At 42.1% G+C, this 18,073-nt stretch overlaps 1 protein-coding gene across 3 annotated transcripts in view; it reads left to right on the plus strand.

Moving 5' to 3' along the window:
- The first annotated feature begins 1,742 nt into the window (after window positions 1-1,742).
- The window catches only part of IGF2BP2 (insulin like growth factor 2 mRNA binding protein 2), a 77,446-nt gene continuing 61,115 nt past the window's right edge, over window positions 1,743-18,073 (plus strand). For all 3 annotated transcript variants that reach the window (XM_089509418.1, XM_089509419.1, XM_089509420.1), the window contains exons 1-2: window positions 1,743-2,118; window positions 4,074-4,134. In XM_089509418.1, coding sequence (XP_089365544.1) covers window positions 1,944-2,118; window positions 4,074-4,134 — 236 coding nt within the window. In that variant the 5' untranslated portion in view covers window positions 1,743-1,943. The remainder of the gene's footprint in view (window positions 2,119-4,073; window positions 4,135-18,073) is intronic.

Below are 18,073 nucleotides of genomic sequence, written 5' to 3' on the forward strand. Positions count from 1 at the left end.
TCTTGCCAAATACAGGCTGGAGCGATTTGATGAAATTCAAGGTCCCTTGCCTTCTCTCTGCCTTTTGGGGCTTGGTTCCTTTTGATGTGATTTTACTTTCCTCAGAAAAATGACGACCAGGGGCCCTTTCACACTCCACCGTTATAGTGCTATGGTTCCACTTTCTCTCTCTCTTCCCTCTCTCTCTCTCTCTTTCCCCTTCCTTCCTTCCTTCCTCCCTCTCTCTCTCTCTTTTTCTCTCCCTTCATTCCTTTCTTCCTCTCTCTCTGTTTCTTTCATCCTCTCTCTCTCTTAACTGGCTGCATCCTATGAACTCCTTGGGTTTGACGTTGTCGTAGTGGTTTGTAGAGCTCTCCAACTACCCATTTCCTAAAATCCAGATCTCAGGATTCTACCAAAGCACAGTTGATCTTAATACATACATACATGCACTTTTCTTCCAGCAACATGGCACCCAAAGCAGTTAATGGCTAAATCGTTTTAAAGACTGAGGTCCCAAACTCGCTGCAGAAAATAATCCAGTTTGAGACTACTTTAACTGCCCTGGCTCAGTGCTAGGGAATCCTGGGAGTTTCTTGTGGCACCAGAGCTCTCTGACAGAGAAGTCGACGTGTCTCACAAAAACCACACTTCCCAGAATTCCCTAGCACTGAACGCAGGGCGGTTAAAACGGTCCCAAACTGGATTATTTCTGCAGTGTGTTTTGGACCTTGCATCCACACTGGAGAAATAACCCTGTTTGGCACCGCTTTAACTCTTGTCTGGCTCAAGGCTATGGAATTCTGGGAGTTTGAGTTTGTTGTGGGGCCCAGAGCGGAGCTTAGGCTCTGGGCTGAGAGGGTGCTCCTCCCGGGAAGGAAGGCGGCCAGAGGGAGAGGGACAGCGCCCCCCCCCCCCCGGACCCCGTCCAGCCGAAAGAAGGAAAGGAAGGGAAGAGAGAGGAGGAGGAGGAGGAGGGAAGAGAGAGGAAGGAAGGAAGGAAGGAAGGGAAGGGGAGAGGATGAAAGAAAGAGGGAGGGAATGGAAAGGAAAGAGAGAGATAGGATGAAAGAAACAGAAAGAGAGAGAGAGCGGAAGGAAGGAAGGAAGGAAGGAAGGAAGGAAGGAAGGGAGAGAAAAGAGAGAGAGGAAGGAAGGCAGGAAGGAAGGAAGGAAGGAAGAAGGAAGAGAGAGGGAAGAGAGAGAGAAAGAAGGAAGGAAAGGAGAGAGAGAAAGAGGAGGCCAGAAAGAGAGAGGGGGAAGGGAAGGAGGAGATGGGGAGAGGAGGGGGAAGGGGCAGGGGATGGTGGAGAGAGGAGGAGGGAGAGAGGAAGAGCAGAGGGAGAAAAGGAGAAAGAGGGGGAGAGGGGGAAGGGGAGCCCTCCTCCTTCTCCCTCCTGGCGCCCAAGGGAGGAGGCTCCTCATCCCGGCTCCTCTCCGCCACGTGCTGCTTCTGCTTCTTCTTCTGGCCGAGGAGGGAGAGGAGCGAAGTTCGCGGGAAGGAAGGCAGGCAGGCAGGCGAGGCGAGGGGCTTGCAGCTGGGTCTGCTTTGCTCCCCTCTCTCTTCTCTGGGCCAGGTCTGGGGGCGCAGGGGCTCTCCTCCTCCTCCTCCTGGGGTCCCGAGAGAAGGAGAGCGAGAGAGAGAGCGCGAGAGAGAGAGGAGGGCCCGGGAGGCGAAGGGAGGGTCTCGGTGGGACTGGGCGCGGCTCCTCCTCTCCTTCCCCTTCTCCTTCTCCTTCTTTCTCCTTCTGCTGCGGGGCGCTGTTTCGGGCAGAGCGGCTGCGGAGGAGCCTCTGGGTCTGATCCCGGCGGAGGCGGCAGGAGGGCGGCCAGAGAGGAAGGAAGCCAGCGGGACGAGGGCTGGCCTGGGCTCCCCGTCCTCCCTCGCCTTCCCCTCCTCCTCCTTCCTTCCTTCCTTCCTTCCTTCCTTCCTTCCTCGGCTGCTCGCTCTCCGAGGAGGAGACATGAACAAGCTCTACATCGGCAACCTGAGCCCGGCCGCCACCGCCGAGGAGCTCCGGCAGCTCTTCGGGGACAAGAAGTTGCCCCTCACCGGCCAGGTCCTCCTCAAGGCCGGCTACGCCTTCGTGGATTATCCCGACCAGAACTGGGCCATCCGAGCCATCGAGACCCTCTCCGGTAAGAAGGCAGGAGGGCTCCCCGGGAGCCTTGTTTGGGGGCAGAGGGAGGGAAGCAGAAGCCCTTGGCCCTCCCTGGACTCCCCCTCCTCCTCCTTCCGCTGCCTTTTCCCTGGGAGCTGGGGGTCCTGGGTCTCCCCTTCTCCTCTCTCTCCTTCCTTCTCCTCCTCCTCCTCCTCCTGCTGCTCTTTCTCTTTCTCTCTCTCTCTCTCTCTCTCTCCGGCGGCGGAGGCTGAGGATTTTTCTCTGATTTTTTATTCCGATTTTATTGAGAGGCCCGGGGGCTTCGGCCAGGGCCCCTTCCCCCCCTCGGGGCTCCCTCGGGCTCCGGGCCACCTTTCTACGAGGAGCCCAGCCCCAACTCCCCCGGGGGGCCCGGCCAGGAGCCCCAGAGACACCGGGGGGCCCCGGGCGGCAGCCGGCGCCAGGACAGCCCTCGGCCCCGCGGAGCATGGACGCCCAGCCACAGCCAGCCCAGGGCGGCCACACCGGGGAAATAGCCCGCTTTGGCAGCGCTTGAACCCTCTCGGGCTGAAGGCGAGGACAGTCTGGGAGTTGGAGTTTGTTCTGAGCTCCGCTCTGGGCAACACAACTAACTCCAACTCCCAGAATGTCCTCGCCTTCAGCCAGACAACCTAAAGCGGAACCAAACCGGGTTATTTGCCCCGTGTGGACGCAGCCCTTCTTCCCGTTGGCCGAAGGCGCCCAGGGTCAGCTTGGGTCAAGAGGCCCGAAGCTGGGGCTGAGGGAGAGTTTCTCTTGTGGCCGCCATTCCCAGGGACCCTTCAGGGACCCTCTTCGGTCTCTTTGGGAAGACCTGAAAGGAATGCTCCCAAAGGACCGAGGGAGAGTTTGGAAACCGGGATGGGGCACTTTCTGAAGGCGCCTGGGGTCCAGAGTTGGCCTGAATGCTTGGGGCAGACGCGAAGGCCTTAAGGAAGGGCTTTGGGGAGAGGTCACCACCGGAGCCTCCTGCCACCATTCCCACAAACAGTTGAGGAGCCAGACTAGGGGCCTGGAGTAAGGTCCAGAGTTTGTCTGAATGCTCCCAATGTCTAGGTCCAAAGGGGCCGAGAGAGAGTTTGCTTCCTTCAGGAGTCCTTTCCCCTTTCCACCATTTCCATAAACAGTTTAGAAGCCAGACTGGGGCACATGGGAAGACTTGAAACAAGGCGCCTTGGGTCAAGAGTTTGTCTGAATGCTCCCAGTGTTTAGGTCCGAAGGGACGGAGGGAGAACTGACCCCAGGAGTCCCCTACCACCATTGCCTTTAAGAGTTTGGAAGCCAGGTTGGGGCACATGTGAGGAGGACCTGAAACAAAGCGCCTTGGGTCAAGAAGTCCTTTGAATGCTCCCAGTGTTTAGAAGAGTTTCCCCGGGGGTCACCTCAGGAGGACAGCACCATAGGCTTCCAGAGAGGGCTGTGGAGTCTGCCTCCAGCCTCCTCAGTGAAACAAAGGGCCCATACAGACAGGCCAAAATAAAGCTGCTTTGGGTCACTTTGGAGGTATGCTGTTCAAATGACACACACATCTGAAGAGGCCGGAAGCTGCGCCAAAGCTGCGCTTCAGTCCTTAGGACTGGAGCATGGCTTTGGCATGGCTTCCAGACTCTTAGGACGCATGCAGCATTTAAACAGCATATCTCCAAAGTGATCCAAAGCAGCTTTGTTTTGGCCTGTCTGTATGGGGGGCCAAAGGCACTTTCCTGTCCTAATGGCCATCATGGTCTCAGGGTTAGTCTGGTTGGGCCTGTACTCATTCCAGACCAGGGTCTATCCTGCCATCGCCATCCCTGGCCCCCTCAAGGACTCAAGGACTGGGTCCCCTCTTTCCCATGTTCTGCCATCAACTTCTGGGCGATCAGAAAGTGTGCTGCCCTCTCCTGAACTCAAGCCAGAGTTTCCTTTCTGCGCACCACCAGAGTCTCATGCTCTCCTTTTTCTTTTCCCTTGAAGGTAAAGCCGAGCTGCATGGCAAAGTCATGGAAGTGGATTATTCTGTCCCTAAAAAGCTAAGGTAAATGCCTTCCTTGTTGTTCAGCTAGCTACAATGGATTGACTCATTCGCCATAACTGGAAGGAGAGGTTGAGAGAGATTGCGTCACTCAAGTTTAGGCTGTGGTGTTCAACATGCTTTAGCAGTTTGCCTTTTTGCTTTTGTTGTTGATGAGTTCACGTCCTTTCTTTCATCCTTATTTTTAAACCATCTGTGTTTTCCTCTTCTTGTATGGACATGGCTTGTGAGGCATCGTTTGTCATGCAGTCTCTTGACGATTCCTTGGAAATGTCATGTCGCCTTAACAAAGGCTTCCTGCGACGTTTCAGAAACTGTTTATAGTCCGATCCTACTACTAACCACATCTGTCTGGAAGTTGGATCCTAACTGATTTTTAAGGGGAGAGAGGATTAGAAACAGAGTTTGAATTTGTCTAAGGGTCCAGGTAGGATTGTGTCTTAATTGTCAGATAAAAATTTTAACTCAATAGTTTAATTTTCCTACTTTGAGCAGCAAGCCTGGTTAAAAAAAAAGCCATGTGCTGTTGCCTTTTGGTTGATGCTCAGAACTAAAGTTAATTACTTTTAACTTTACAATACAGAAACAGAGATCTTTGACTCTGTTGTGTAACGTGTATAAACCATTTCTCCTTTGGAGTGCTTAAAAATGATAATAATGAATGGCAGCGGAGTGATTTATATTTGATGGTAGTGTTGGCTTGCGTTTTAGGCTTTGTTCTTATTGCTGTGTTGTGTTTCCCCATTTGACAATGGTTCCTGTTATTCCATACAAAGGACATTCAAAAAGTGGTTTGGGTGGTATTTTAGATTATTACGCAGTAACAACGGTGTTTTTGATCTGTAGAGTTCTCAGTTACTTTATGGGTTCTGCTGTGTAAGCAACTACCACAGACACTCTCCAACACAACTTCTGAAATACGGACAATGTAGAATCCTGTTGCACTTTGGCCTGTTACAGACTGCCAAAATAAAGCTGCTTCGGGTCTCTTTGGAGGTATGCTATTTAAATGATGCATGGGTCCTAAGAGTCCGGAGGCCACGCCAAAGCCACACTCAATTCCTAAGCACTGGAGTGCAGCTTTGGTGCAGCTTCCGGATTCTTAGGATGCATGCATCATTTAAACAGCATACCTCCAAAGAGACCCGAAGCAGCTTTATTTTGGCAGTCTGTAACAGGTCTTTGTTTCCAAATTTCTAATGTAGTGGATGGAAGGGTGTTATTGACTTGTTTCTTCTTTTCTATGGCATGTGTGATTTTAAAAAACAACAACAGCAGTGCAGTAAACCCTTTGTATTTTTTTTTTGGGGGGGGGAGCCAGTCATATCAATATACAGTATTTTGTTCCTTTGAAAGGTCTGTCTTTATAACCTGTTTTGCCAAAAAAGCAGCAAAATTGGCTTTGCACTCGGGAAGAATGTAAGGTATTTCCATTTCCTGAAGAGTTCAGAGAGAGCTTTTATTTCCTGAGCAACATGCAAGTTCCACATGTAATTTTGAGGTTCCATTTAAGAGAAAGTGTCAGCATGCCAATTTCTTGCAAGGCACACAATGGGATTTCCCCCAGAATAAGAAATAACATTTTAAATTCTGGTCTGAAAAAATGAAGAGTGTATGAATGTGGAATTTCCCACAGATGTAATCCTACCTTGTGTTTCTAGATTTCTAGTTCCCTGAAATACTGAAAAGACACAAACACAGGGCAAATGCTCACTTTTGAAATATTTGTCTAAAGACCTGGCATTTCATCTTTGTTTCAAAGTGATGTAGTCAAGCGACAAGACTATTGTTTCTGTGAGAGAACTGATGGACTTATAATGATGTTGTATATGAGCATGCACATGACAAATGCGTATAAAAAGGAATGGTGTTGTGGTAAAGAAAACAACTGCTTGGAGATCTATTTTGAGATGCTTTTTGCAGCTCTGTGGTTTGGAGATTTAACTTATGTATTAGGTATAAGTTAATTTCTGTAGTTTTTAAACTTCTAAACTTCGCCCTTGAATCCCATTTTGGGAGAAAGACGGGCTATAAATCCCATAAATAAGTAAAAAAATGTGCAGAGTATTTAAGAATTCTTACTCATAAATGCTCACTTACAGTAGAGATCCCTCTTAGTTGCTGTTTTATGAACAAAATGTCTAAGAGTTAGTGCAGTCCCATTCATACTTACTCAAACATAAGCTCCTCTGCACTCAGTGGAGCTTAGCCCCAAGTCAAGGTGCATTGGACTGTAAACTTAGCTGAAAACTGTGCAGTTTCTTAATCAGGGAAATGACAAAGCTGAATGGTCAGATCCTAAGGTTTGCTACGACATCAATTGAACCTGCTGGACTTGAAATTCTGATCACTATGCTACAGAATATGATTGCATATAGACTGATTGGTGCATATTTTTCAAATTGTATGGTTAGGAAGTTTGTCTCATGTACTAGTCTTAATTCTTTTGTGTAGCACTGTTTTCAACATGTTACAGTACAAAATAAAAATGCCACAAGTGTTGTTGTTGTACCTTCCATGCAATAGGTATAGTAGTGATCCAACTTCCTTGTGAGGAAGTTATGTCCTGGTTTTAAAAAAATTAGTTCCAGCTTGGAGAGAGATTTGTCTCTATCTTTCAGCCGGACTTTTCTCATGCTGTCTGTAGTTATAATCTTAGGAAATGAGCACACAGGTCATAGATAAATTCTTTGACATCAAGAATTGTACTATGGGATGCTGAAAATCCAATCCAGTATAGTGAGTGATAAGTAAACTCATGGAATTCATTGTGGGGCTTGACTATGTGGTTATGTGAGGTTAGTGACATAGTTCTGGGCAGATTGCACAGGTCAGAAGCTGCTATAGCAATCTTATTTAATCTGCAAAAATTTTAATTTAACGAGTGGCAGCTATCTTTTTCCACAATGTAAAAATTAGTGGAGTTTTATGCTTCACAATAAAAATGCTTAGATTTTGTAGTGTGTGTTAGCACTGGTACTACAATGCATATGGACTCTTTAAGTGTAATGTGTCCACAATTCTGTCCAGCTTCTTCATAAAATGTAACATGTAAATTTATCCCTGAAAGAAAACTCTTGAACCACAGTACAGTCTGCAAACTGAGCTGCCATTTTTTACATTTAAATTTATTTGGGAACAAAACAGACACCAAGAGGTAAATCCCATGTGCCTGTTCTGAAATACATTCAATATTTTGTACTAAGCCAGTAATCCTAAACTTTTTTGATCAGAAGTACATTCCATTAAAATCAGTTAAAGCAACGGAGCATCTTGGGACACTTTACAGATGTTTGTTGTGGTGTAAATTTGTATGGACCAAAGTGGATTTCAGTGCAAAGATCTGCTGAAGTGTGATCTTGTCCACAAAGTTCTTGTGTATTTTGTCTGTACGATGCCATAGGATTCCTGCAAAAGCCTTTTCCGGTTAAAACCAGTGAGATCTGTTTCATGGTTTACAAACTAGTGCAGCCTACATGCAGGTTACATTAAATGTATTCTGGAACATGTATATTGTACCTCTCTCTCTCTCTTGGTGTAGCTCCTATACTTCTTTCTGGCTGTTTAGTAAGAAAGGGTTTTTAGAAAGAAATTACAATGTGAAGATTCAGTTGTGATGGTTCTTTGAAGGGAAACAAGTTAAGAATCCAGAAACAGCAAGCAGAAGTTGCTTTGAAAATGGTGGCAGCCACATGACAATGCTGGGGGTGGGGGAAAGGGTCCTATAGCCAGGGAGGTACAAAAGGCCATTAATGTCTTTCATGAATTAAATATCATCAGCTTTCACTCCTGTGGTGCCAATGATGTTTTTAAAGGATATCCTATTCATGTTTGTTGCCTTCTGTATGTACTGCATTGTGGAAAAAAGCAAATCGTAAATATTAAATATCTGTTTTTAAATTCAAATGAAGCAGAGGACTCTATTCAGTATTTTTTTTAAAAGAACGTAATTTCTCTAAGCAGCACTTTTGAATTAGAAGCTTTGTGTCTAGAATTCTTAGGGCAATTTTGAGCAATTTACACAAGTGTTTTACATTAATATTAATTTTGATGTAACTGCACACTCCAGTTGCATTTACAGTAATGTTACACATGCCTGTTGAAAATGGCTGCACTGTATGTTTTCATGCAAAAACCTATAATGTACCTTTTAAAAGTGTTTTTTAAAAAAACATGGAGAAATGCAGCATTAATGTATCAAATAATGAATACAGCTAGTGTAAAAAGTTCTTGTGCTTTCTTTGAAAAGAAGTTCCAAAATGTTACAAGTTAGAATCATAAATTTAGTGAAGATGTGAAAATGATTTGGTAAATTTCAGTTTATAGCTAATTTGCATTAGAGATGAAAGTGTATCAGCAACTTTTTTTAATTGCTCAGTCTTGTTTGGTCTCTTGAAAGATTGCTTCAAATGTTATAATCCACTCAATTTAAGCAATGTACTTTCTATGAAAAATGAAACGTGTGATTCATGAAAATCTTTGTGTGTATAATTCTGTGACTATGAAAAGTTCCTCTGTGGATGAAAGCAGAGGATTGGTATGCTCTGATGCTAGAATTATTGTACTTTAAAAACAGGCTACTAATATTCTTTAAACATCAGAATCTATACTATATTTTGTTAACAGAAAATAAAATGGGAAAGCATGATGTTGAAGTGCTGGAATACTTTTGAACAAATTTATTTTACATTTCAGTTACTCCTATCTTAAAACAAATCAATAGAAAAAAGATTGTCAATTGGGGGGGGGAATGTTGTAACTATTTTCTCTCTTCAAACAGCAATTAAAACTCTGTCTTACAAAGAAAAATGTTGATTTTGTTATGACAGGAATTTCTGTTTAATAATCATGAGCTATTGAATCACCTACTGCTCTCATCCTGACAAATATTTTTAATAATTATAAAAATTGATTTCTCTAGGAGGAGCTGGATTATCTGGTCTGGATTATGTTGTTTTTGTGAGTCATTTTTCATGCTAGTTACTGGATGTAAAGAATCACACAAATTAGAGGGGACAGGGAGAAATATAGTGTTATCATAGAAATGGTTGATGAATAATCTAGCTGCTAGATGGGTTTGTGTGTCTGAATGATTACTAGTAAGAAATGCAAGGAAAGACCATCCATATTTATAGCCTTTTGTCCAGTGTAAAAGGATCCATTTAACTGAAGTAGTACTAGAGGTATAACCCAAAATGCCTACCCTTGGCCCTGTTGTTCCAGGATAAAAGTAAGAGAATCTGTTCCAGGACTAGTGGCCAGTTAGTTCTGGTCATCCCTGATAGTGGAACAGACAGAAATGACTCATAAGCTAATGGTCACAAACAATTAGATTTCCTGCAGTTTGTTTCCTAAATTCTATCCCATTCTTTAAGAACTAGTTTCTCTAGTAGTGGAAATTCAGGAAAGATGTGTTAAAACCTTAACTGAAAAATGTGGAGAATAAAAATGAAATGTTGGCAGCCAGAGGTGTGTCAGTGTGGATAGGTTTTACTGGTGATGGACTTAGACTTGTTGAACAAGTTGCCAGTGACATCATTTGTAAACCTTCAAAAGAACTCGATAAAAGGGAAGGATTCCTGAGGAGTATGAGGCATTAGAAACATTTCCCCCAATGCTTCTGTTTAGTTCTTGAGTTTATATGTTTGATATGTATTCCACAGCAGTAAAGCAATTTGTGGCCCCGAAGGGCTGGTTTGGAGAATGCTGAGCCCAGTAGTACAAAAGTGCTAATTGACATCTATTTTCATTCAGGATTGCAGTGTTGATTTGGTGGCATGTTGTTTGAGGGGTTAGTCCAGCTGATTAAAACAAGATCAGCATGATTTGGAAGTTTAATATGTGCCTCCTTCGGATAATTAAAAATATGGTTTAGTTTTTCCTGTATTAAGTTAAATCCCATTGATTTTCTCCTTAATCAATTAATATAGAAAGCAATCAATCTTATTACTTTACCAGTATAAAAGTGCAATAATTTGAGCAGCCTATATGTTGTAGAATATCCTGTTTGGATAATCTGTAGCAAACAACTATGATTACAGCTCAGAAAAACTGGTGTGAATTTTCACTTTTGGTGTGTAAGTAGATAGCTGTAATTTACATTTCTTTCCTACATTAACTGAAGAGCTACAAGAAACTATCCAGTTCCTTAAATATTATAATTCTTTCTTTTAAATAGCAAACAAAATTTGTTCTTCAGTATCACAGATCATTTCTAATCCAAAGACTGACTTTCAATGTTTTCTGTCAGCAAAGGAGACAATGGACTATAAAGTTTAAAACATTTTAGGATATCAAAGTTCTCACACTGATACCACTTTTCAGTTGGAAGGTATGAACAGATGCTTATCTTTTCATAGATCATTCTCTTTTGTGTTGGAAATGTCATTTATCTGGATCTCTTTAATCTAGTTCCCTTTTTACACAATACGTTATACCCTTATTTGTATCTAGTTAAACTTAAAAATATCTCCTGAGATGTCCAGATTTCATAGTCCTTCCTTTGGTTAACTACTCTATTTCTCAGTATAATTTCTTTGGTCTGGAATAATATCACATAGAAAGTTTGTGCACATTTCATAGTCCTTATGCCATTATAAACATCTTGATATTTTTGTACTATCAATTAAATTGTTTTGGGGTTTCAAAAGAGGTTTTATCCTTATTAAGGTTTTAAATAAATATTCTACCCAATTAATATAAATGGCAGATTAGAACTACTGAATCTTCTTAATCTTAGCCTGTAATTGTTACCCCAAATAGTAAGGTCTGCATAGCTTGCATAAAACAGCCACATATCGGTTTTGCAACTCTTTAGAAACTGGAAAGCAGTCTTACAGAACTGTTGCTTTTCTGCCTTTGTGTCACCACTGTCACATACATTTGGTGGCAACCTTTCTTTGTTTCCTTGAGGGTATTATGATGTAAGGGTCTGCCAGCTTGCTGTACAACACAGGCACAAATAACACATTGAGAAACAAAGAAGGAAAAGTAGGATTGTGAAGACAAGTTATAAAGATAGAGTTCTGAATTAATGATTTACAAGAGCTATAGAGTGTATCCTCACTGCAGAATTAAAGCAGTTGGACAACACTTTAACTGCCACAACTCTGTCTTACAAAATCCTGGAATTCATAGTTTGATGAGGCACCAGAGCTCACTGACAGACCAGACTTAATACCCCGACAAACTACAAATCTCAGGTCATGGCAGCTAAAGTAGTGTCAAACTGCTTTAAATCTGCAGTGTGGATATACCAATAGCTATTTGTAACAAATTATTTCTCATCTAGTAAAAATGCTATGAAAAACTACATTTCAAAAATATTATAATAAATAGGATCAAACTTCTTATCCCCTTGGTGTAAGCAACATTTTCTAATTGCTCTTTAAAAAATTTCTTTAAATTTTAGTGTTATGTTTGAAAAGTATTTTTAGGGACTGTGGAGGCATTTTGAGCAGAATGTTTCAAATCTCATGCCATTCACTTTTCAGTTTTATTTTAAAAAATAGTGGATGCGGTGCTTTGAAATTAATTACATAACTTCTTTAAAGTAACTTTCCATGCTCTGCTCCCAAAGGAAGCAGAATAAAGGATGGAGAAGCAGGGGACCATTCTCATTGTTATTTCACTGTGGGGGCTTAATATGGCATCTTTGGTGAAGTTGGGACTATTACTGTATTTAAAAATATATTAAAACACATTAATAGAGTGTGTTTTAATTTGAAAAAATGCTCTCTTGTTCAGTTGAAGAGATAGCATATGTGAGAAAGACGCCCCTGGGTTATACATGGAACCAGACTGCTTAGGTCTTGCTTAAATTAAAGCACTCTGGACTGTGCCCAGAAGGCAAACAGAGCGAAATCTTCAGAAACTGAGAACAGCGGTATGTTGCTCCTTGGTCTTTTGATAATTACTTTCTAAAAGCTGACTAACTGGATGATGCTTAAGTAACTTGTAATACAATCTCCGTGTATCCCAGCCACTCTTGTAAGCATTGTAAGAAATGGGGGGAAATGCATGAATTTCATTTCTAGATTGTATATGGCTGGTTCTTTGCAGCAGTGCTTTCACCAAGAGGTTCAAGCATGCTTAGTACACTTTTTCTTTCCTTCTCCGGTACTCTCATCCAATGCCTGACAGCTGAAATTATCTGCAGTCCTAAATATCTGAACATAATCTTGCCATCATGTGCTCATCCCTTCCCTTGCTAGAAATAATCAGACTTATCCCAAAAAAGGGCATGACTTAGGCTCAGCATCCATGGATACTCATGTGTGGACTGACACCACTGTTGCTACCTACCAAGATTCCCTGCTCTACTTTTGTTTTGTAAACAAAAAACCAACAAAAAACTATGTTTGAAATTAATAGGGAGGAGCAGAATATTTGTGTGTGTGTGTATTGTGTGCCTTCAAGTTGTTTCTTACTTGAAGACTTTGGCGACCTGCTAAAACTTCCTCCTTGCTGCCTGTTAAAGCATGTGAACAATAAAGAGAGAGGCAAAAAATTCCTTGCATTACTTGTTTAGTAAAATTGATGAAAGACAGGAAAATCTAGAACTTGGAAAAGTTGTGTTTTTGGACTACAACACCCAGAATCCTCCAGCCATTAGCCTTACTGATAAGGATATTGAGGAGTCCAATTTTTTTTCCCAAGCTCTGGGGAAAAGACTGGCTGGCAGGAAAGTTGTGGAGTAGCTCTTGGTGAGTTAGGGAGATTTGCAGAGGTCTGCAGGACATCCAGGGACCTGGAGGGGACAGTAATATGGTGAGTGGGAAATCTTCCTTCCCATTCAAAGATTGAAAAGTGAACTTGAGGGACAAGAGAAGGGAGGCATGTGCATGTTCTTATGTGAAAGATTAATGCAGTGTGAAATGGTGAAGAATGCATGGTGGCCTAAGAGAAGGAGAGTGAAATTAAGGGTGATCCAGAGAGAGACACAGAGAAAAAGACATGGGTGTCTTTCTGTGTGGGTCAGTGGGGTTGATCCTAAACAAGAGAGAGAAAGTGGTGTTTGTCCCTGCAGTGTGGAATGTGTAGTTTTGAATTAATTGTGTTGTCTTATTGTGAAATGCAGGGAAGCTGATTGGTTTGCCTTTTCCTGAAATGTGAGGTTTACTTGAAAAGAACATCATGGGATCGAAGGAGTAATTCTGTGTTCTGTGGCCCAGACCCCACTTTGATCTTAGACCATTTATATACTTATCTTTTAAGCCTCACTAGTTTCCATTTCTGTGAAATGGGTGTTTTATGACTGGCTATAGCTATCACATCACATTCTGTGATGGTTCCCCCTTCCTCTGTGAGCCATTTTTAAAATCCCCATCATAATTTCTCACGATTTTCAAATATGCCTACTAGCTCAAAAGGCTGGGGGCTGTTTAAATGAGTTTCCAGGCTTCCTTTGTTTCTTTCATCCAAAAAAATGGCCAAGTCCTTTCTTTATCTGAGATGCTGGCTGTGTCTCTCTTTTTGACATCATATCTTTCCTCATTTGCAATTATAGCTGCAATATTGCCAACCTTGAATAGCATGACTCAGTGTTGTCCAGGATCATGAGACTGGTTTACTCATGCCATTTTACTGTAATCTGTTTGGGGTACTTATTGTTCATGAGCCTCTGGGAGGTCATGATGCCAATCTTTCATTTTAATGCATACAAGTGACCCTCTGAGGATTGTTTTCCCAGATACAAGCTAACGTCATGTAATTATTTGACTCCAAAAATCCCAGGGTTCTGTAGAATGATGGTTAGGTGTTTACATGAGGGATACATCTGTCTGTTGATCATCCCTGATATACAGTTTATTCCTGACTGCTGACTTGTCACATTGCTTTTTGTTCTTAGTTTATTTCAGACTACTCCTTACATTAACATGTTAAAGGCCTTTACATTGTTATCTTTTTTTACACCAAGAGAAGGGCAAAGAGCATGGAAGTGAGTCACAACCATTTTGGGGAACATGTTACTAGAGGGGCTCCCAGTCATGAAGACAGCACTGGACCAGGGATGGAGTAGTACTACTTGGCTTGATATAAGTCAGGTTTAGTATATTGTTTTCAAATACAGTTGTTGGTAGACTCTTTGCAGGGCGACAGGTGACAATGCAAGGAAAATACATCTTTTCTCATATGGTCATTTTCCTGGCTGCAGGAGGATTTTTGAGAGAAATTTTGATGGCATGATAAAGCCATCATGGATATGGTGTACACTTTTCCCTTTTGTTCTGCTACTGTCTTTGGTCAAACTAGTTCTGCAGGTTTTTGCAAAAAACATTGACATATTTTGAGAAGAGGGACCAAAAGAATAGCATACCGAGGGCAAGCACTTTCAATTATCTGAGCAGCTATCGTCTTTCCATCCCAAGACCAGATTTTGATGTTTGTGGATGCTTGTGTGTGTGAGAGTGCATGCACTCAGGTTGTGTCCTGTGGATAGTAGGAAGTTTAGTTTGAAGGACACTGGTTACCGATCCCATCCATACAGCAACCACTTATGCACATGTCTGGCTATGATGGAACTGGTGGAAAGAAACAGTTTCTGTATTCCATGTGTACATCGTTTTTGCTCTCCATTTTATAGCTGAAGTATTTACTTGAAGCAGCGACTTTGGTTTGTGAGATCATAAAGTTTTGCTTCCTAGGCATATTGAAATACAAATTTTTGAGAGGAAGGGTAATAATTCTTAATAGGTTGCTTCATCTTTTTTTCTTGGTGCAACCACTTTGCTTCATGCATGGATTTTTACAGCGATGCCTAGATATGGCTTGTAAGTTTCCTATATATACCACAGTGCTTCCCCCTTTCTTTTTTTCCAGCAACAAATCTGTTGTGCATGGAAAGCTGGAATAGCTGTGTGTTACCTTTACATCAGTAGCACTAGTACCCATTTAACTGAAAATAATAATAAAACTGAAAATGCCCTAGAATGCTGAATATTAGCACTGCAGATTTCCAAGAACAACTCCACCTGTTGTTCTGTCCTAGGGATGACTCTGCCTATGATTATTCTGGTCACACAGTCCAGGGCTGCTCGACTAAGTGAAATAGAGAGCCTTTATTACCAGTGTTTATAATTTTTAATTGGTGGGAACTATGATTGGTGTTTGCCATCAAATCTGAATCTGTTAAAAGTACTTTTAATGATGGAACTTCTGAATTTCCCAGCACTGTGTGTGATCTGGCAACAGTTTATGAATGAGGCTGGCTTTTGCACGGACGTTTTGTAAATGCTGGCAGTGCCATGAGACCTTATGATGCTGCAAGTAGTTGAATGAGAATATGTTGAAGGAGAGTGAGGGTTTATTAGAGGTCAGTTGAGCAAACACTTTGTTTCTGTTTATATTGCTTAGTCTGTAAGATGACTTTGGTAAGTAAATGATAGTGATACAATTAGATAGATACAACTGAGAAAAGAGATACTTTCCTCTTCCCCTTTTTCCTAAAAGAAAGAGAAGGTCATGTAAATACTGAAAGTGTGTACTTGAGTACAAACTGCATGTAATAATTTCAATACGACTCCAGAGTTCTCAGCATGAATTACTTAATGCAAGATTTTGGCAAAAACCCTGAGTGATAGGAGAATATTAAATTCTGATCAGTATTTTGGGATCCTTCCCTTGCATTCTTGCTCTAATGAATAAAGACGGAATTAGCTACTTTGCAGATAGATCTGTGAATGGACAAGCAGAGTCTTAATGAATGAAATTTTCTTCTGCTTCTTGATTCTTTAGTTCAATAGAAATCCAAAGCACCATTAGAACACTGATATAGGAGGAAAAGTCAAAGCTTTGTTTACTTCTGGTATTGCATGTAGTTTTCTAGGGAAGCTAAACTTCAGCCATGTGAAATGAAGACTTGACAGAATATATAGAATATATTGCTTGTTTCCATTGATAATAAAAATAATGTAAAAAAGTAAAAAAACAAACCATTTTTGGTGAGCATGTGAGGTAGAAACATTTTCCATCCTACCGGACTTTGACACACATATTCTAAAACAAGGCTGGGACCTGTGTGCTGTCAGACATAAGCCTTCTCCGCAGCCAGGATTTTACCAGCAAAATATTTTCTCTTAGCAAGAAAGGTCCTTAACCAAGTGTATATTCTATGAAGTACATATGAATAACTAATATATGTCATAATAAGTAAGTACAGGGGCTCAGGATCGACTCAGCCTTGCATCCTTCTGAGGTCACTAAAACTGAGTACCCAGCTTGATGGGGCCAATTAGCCTACAGTTGTAAGCGGTTTAGAGACTGCTCAGTGCAGTATGAAGTAGTATATAAATGAAGCGGCTACTACAGAAGAGAGGTAGTTGTGAAATGTATGCTAAAACCCCAGTAATGAAGATGACTCTGTCCTCTTGTGTACACACAATATGCATTGTTTTTGTAGTGAATGTGGGCTACAGAGGTCTAGGAGTACTAGTCTTCTTTCATAATTGTGTAGGTACAACTCTGTTCGACACACCTGTACCCTAAACTCATCAGTTTTCACCTCCTCCATGCCCATATTTGTTATAATAATAAGCTTAATGCTAGAACACTAGGAAAGCAGTAAATAGGTATTGCACAGTAGCATGTGGCAGATGCAGATGTTGTTTGACTGAGGAACGTCATCTTATCTTGGCTTGTACTACTTAACTTGTAGTTGTGTAGCTTTCAGTTTATCTTCTTGGTTCAATTCTCTCTGAAAGAGAAGCCACAGAATATGGAATGGTTGCCAAAAATCTGTGTATCAGGACATGAGATTCCCCCCACTCCAGCTTCCTTCCTTTGAGGCTCAACCCAGTTATGTGACCTTCCCCTGAAAGTGCACAAATATGGGGGGGGGGGGGGCAAAAGGGAGTTTACAACACAAGTAGCATCCTACCAGTCTTAAAAATCCTATTCAAATCACTCTACAAACTCTGAGGTCAGGGATTCTCAGGGCTTTGAGACTTTTCCAGGGGAGTCCTTGATCCTGATGTAGTATAACCACTGATATCCAGGACACTGTGAGATAATGCTGGGTTGTGAACCAAATGCCTTATTTCCTTTCTATTTATAGAGTTGGCAGCCAGCTAGAAGCTGAATTTCGAGGCATGTTTTTTTTTCCATGAGTATTTCTGACAGTGTGTAGCACGAGGCTGTTTTCTAGGTTTTCTCTCTGTTGAATAAATTGTATTTTGATTGTTTAAATGGGCCAGAGATAATGCAGCAGGCAGCGCTGGGGAACTGACTGAAACATTGTTCAAGGGTTTGATCCAGAGAAACACAGCTTATTATACAATACTGAGTGCTGTGTGTTGGACCAGCTTCTGTTGGCAGGCTCTAGAGCTTCATAGAGTTCTTTCTGGAGAAATGGATGAGAGGAATTTATGAGTTTCATTTTGGAAGCCCAAATGTTTAGTGTGTGGCAGGAAATATTGGGGAGTCTGTAGGATCAACAAATCCCATAAGAAAATAAAGTAGAAGAACATATGGTCAATTTTTTAGGAGCGGAAAGCTGAATTCCTCTGTCCTACTGAGCATCCTGTTGTCATTGTTATCAAATTTTGCACCTACTGAACTACTTTTCTGTGGTACAAAAGGATGTCCGAATGTCCACCTATACAACAATGCTGTGACAGTCGACAGGACAGAATGTTTCCTTCCATTCTGGGAGAGGACAAAGAAATCATGGTGGGGTAGGAGTGCTGCAGTTTCAGCTGTGAAGTTTCAGCGGCGGTGCAGATGAGGGCAGTGGAGGACACCCAAAAATGTGGCCCATGATCTGTGAGTTGCTCATTCCTGGACTGAAGGATGTCCATGTGATCCTCTAGGTAGGATCAGATATCAGGGAGTGTGACTTGTCCAAGGTCACCCAGTGGGTTTCTGTGGCCAAGTAGGGATTTGAACCCTGGTCACCAGATTGCTAGCCCAACACTCAAACCACTACACCATGCTAGCTATCTTG

The sequence above is a fragment of the Sceloporus occidentalis genome, unplaced genomic scaffold (assembly GCF_023333645.1).
Source record: "Sceloporus occidentalis isolate IW3139 unplaced genomic scaffold, rSceOcc1.0.p SCAF_2, whole genome shotgun sequence".
Lineage (NCBI taxonomy): Eukaryota > Metazoa > Chordata > Lepidosauria > Squamata > Phrynosomatidae > Sceloporus > Sceloporus occidentalis.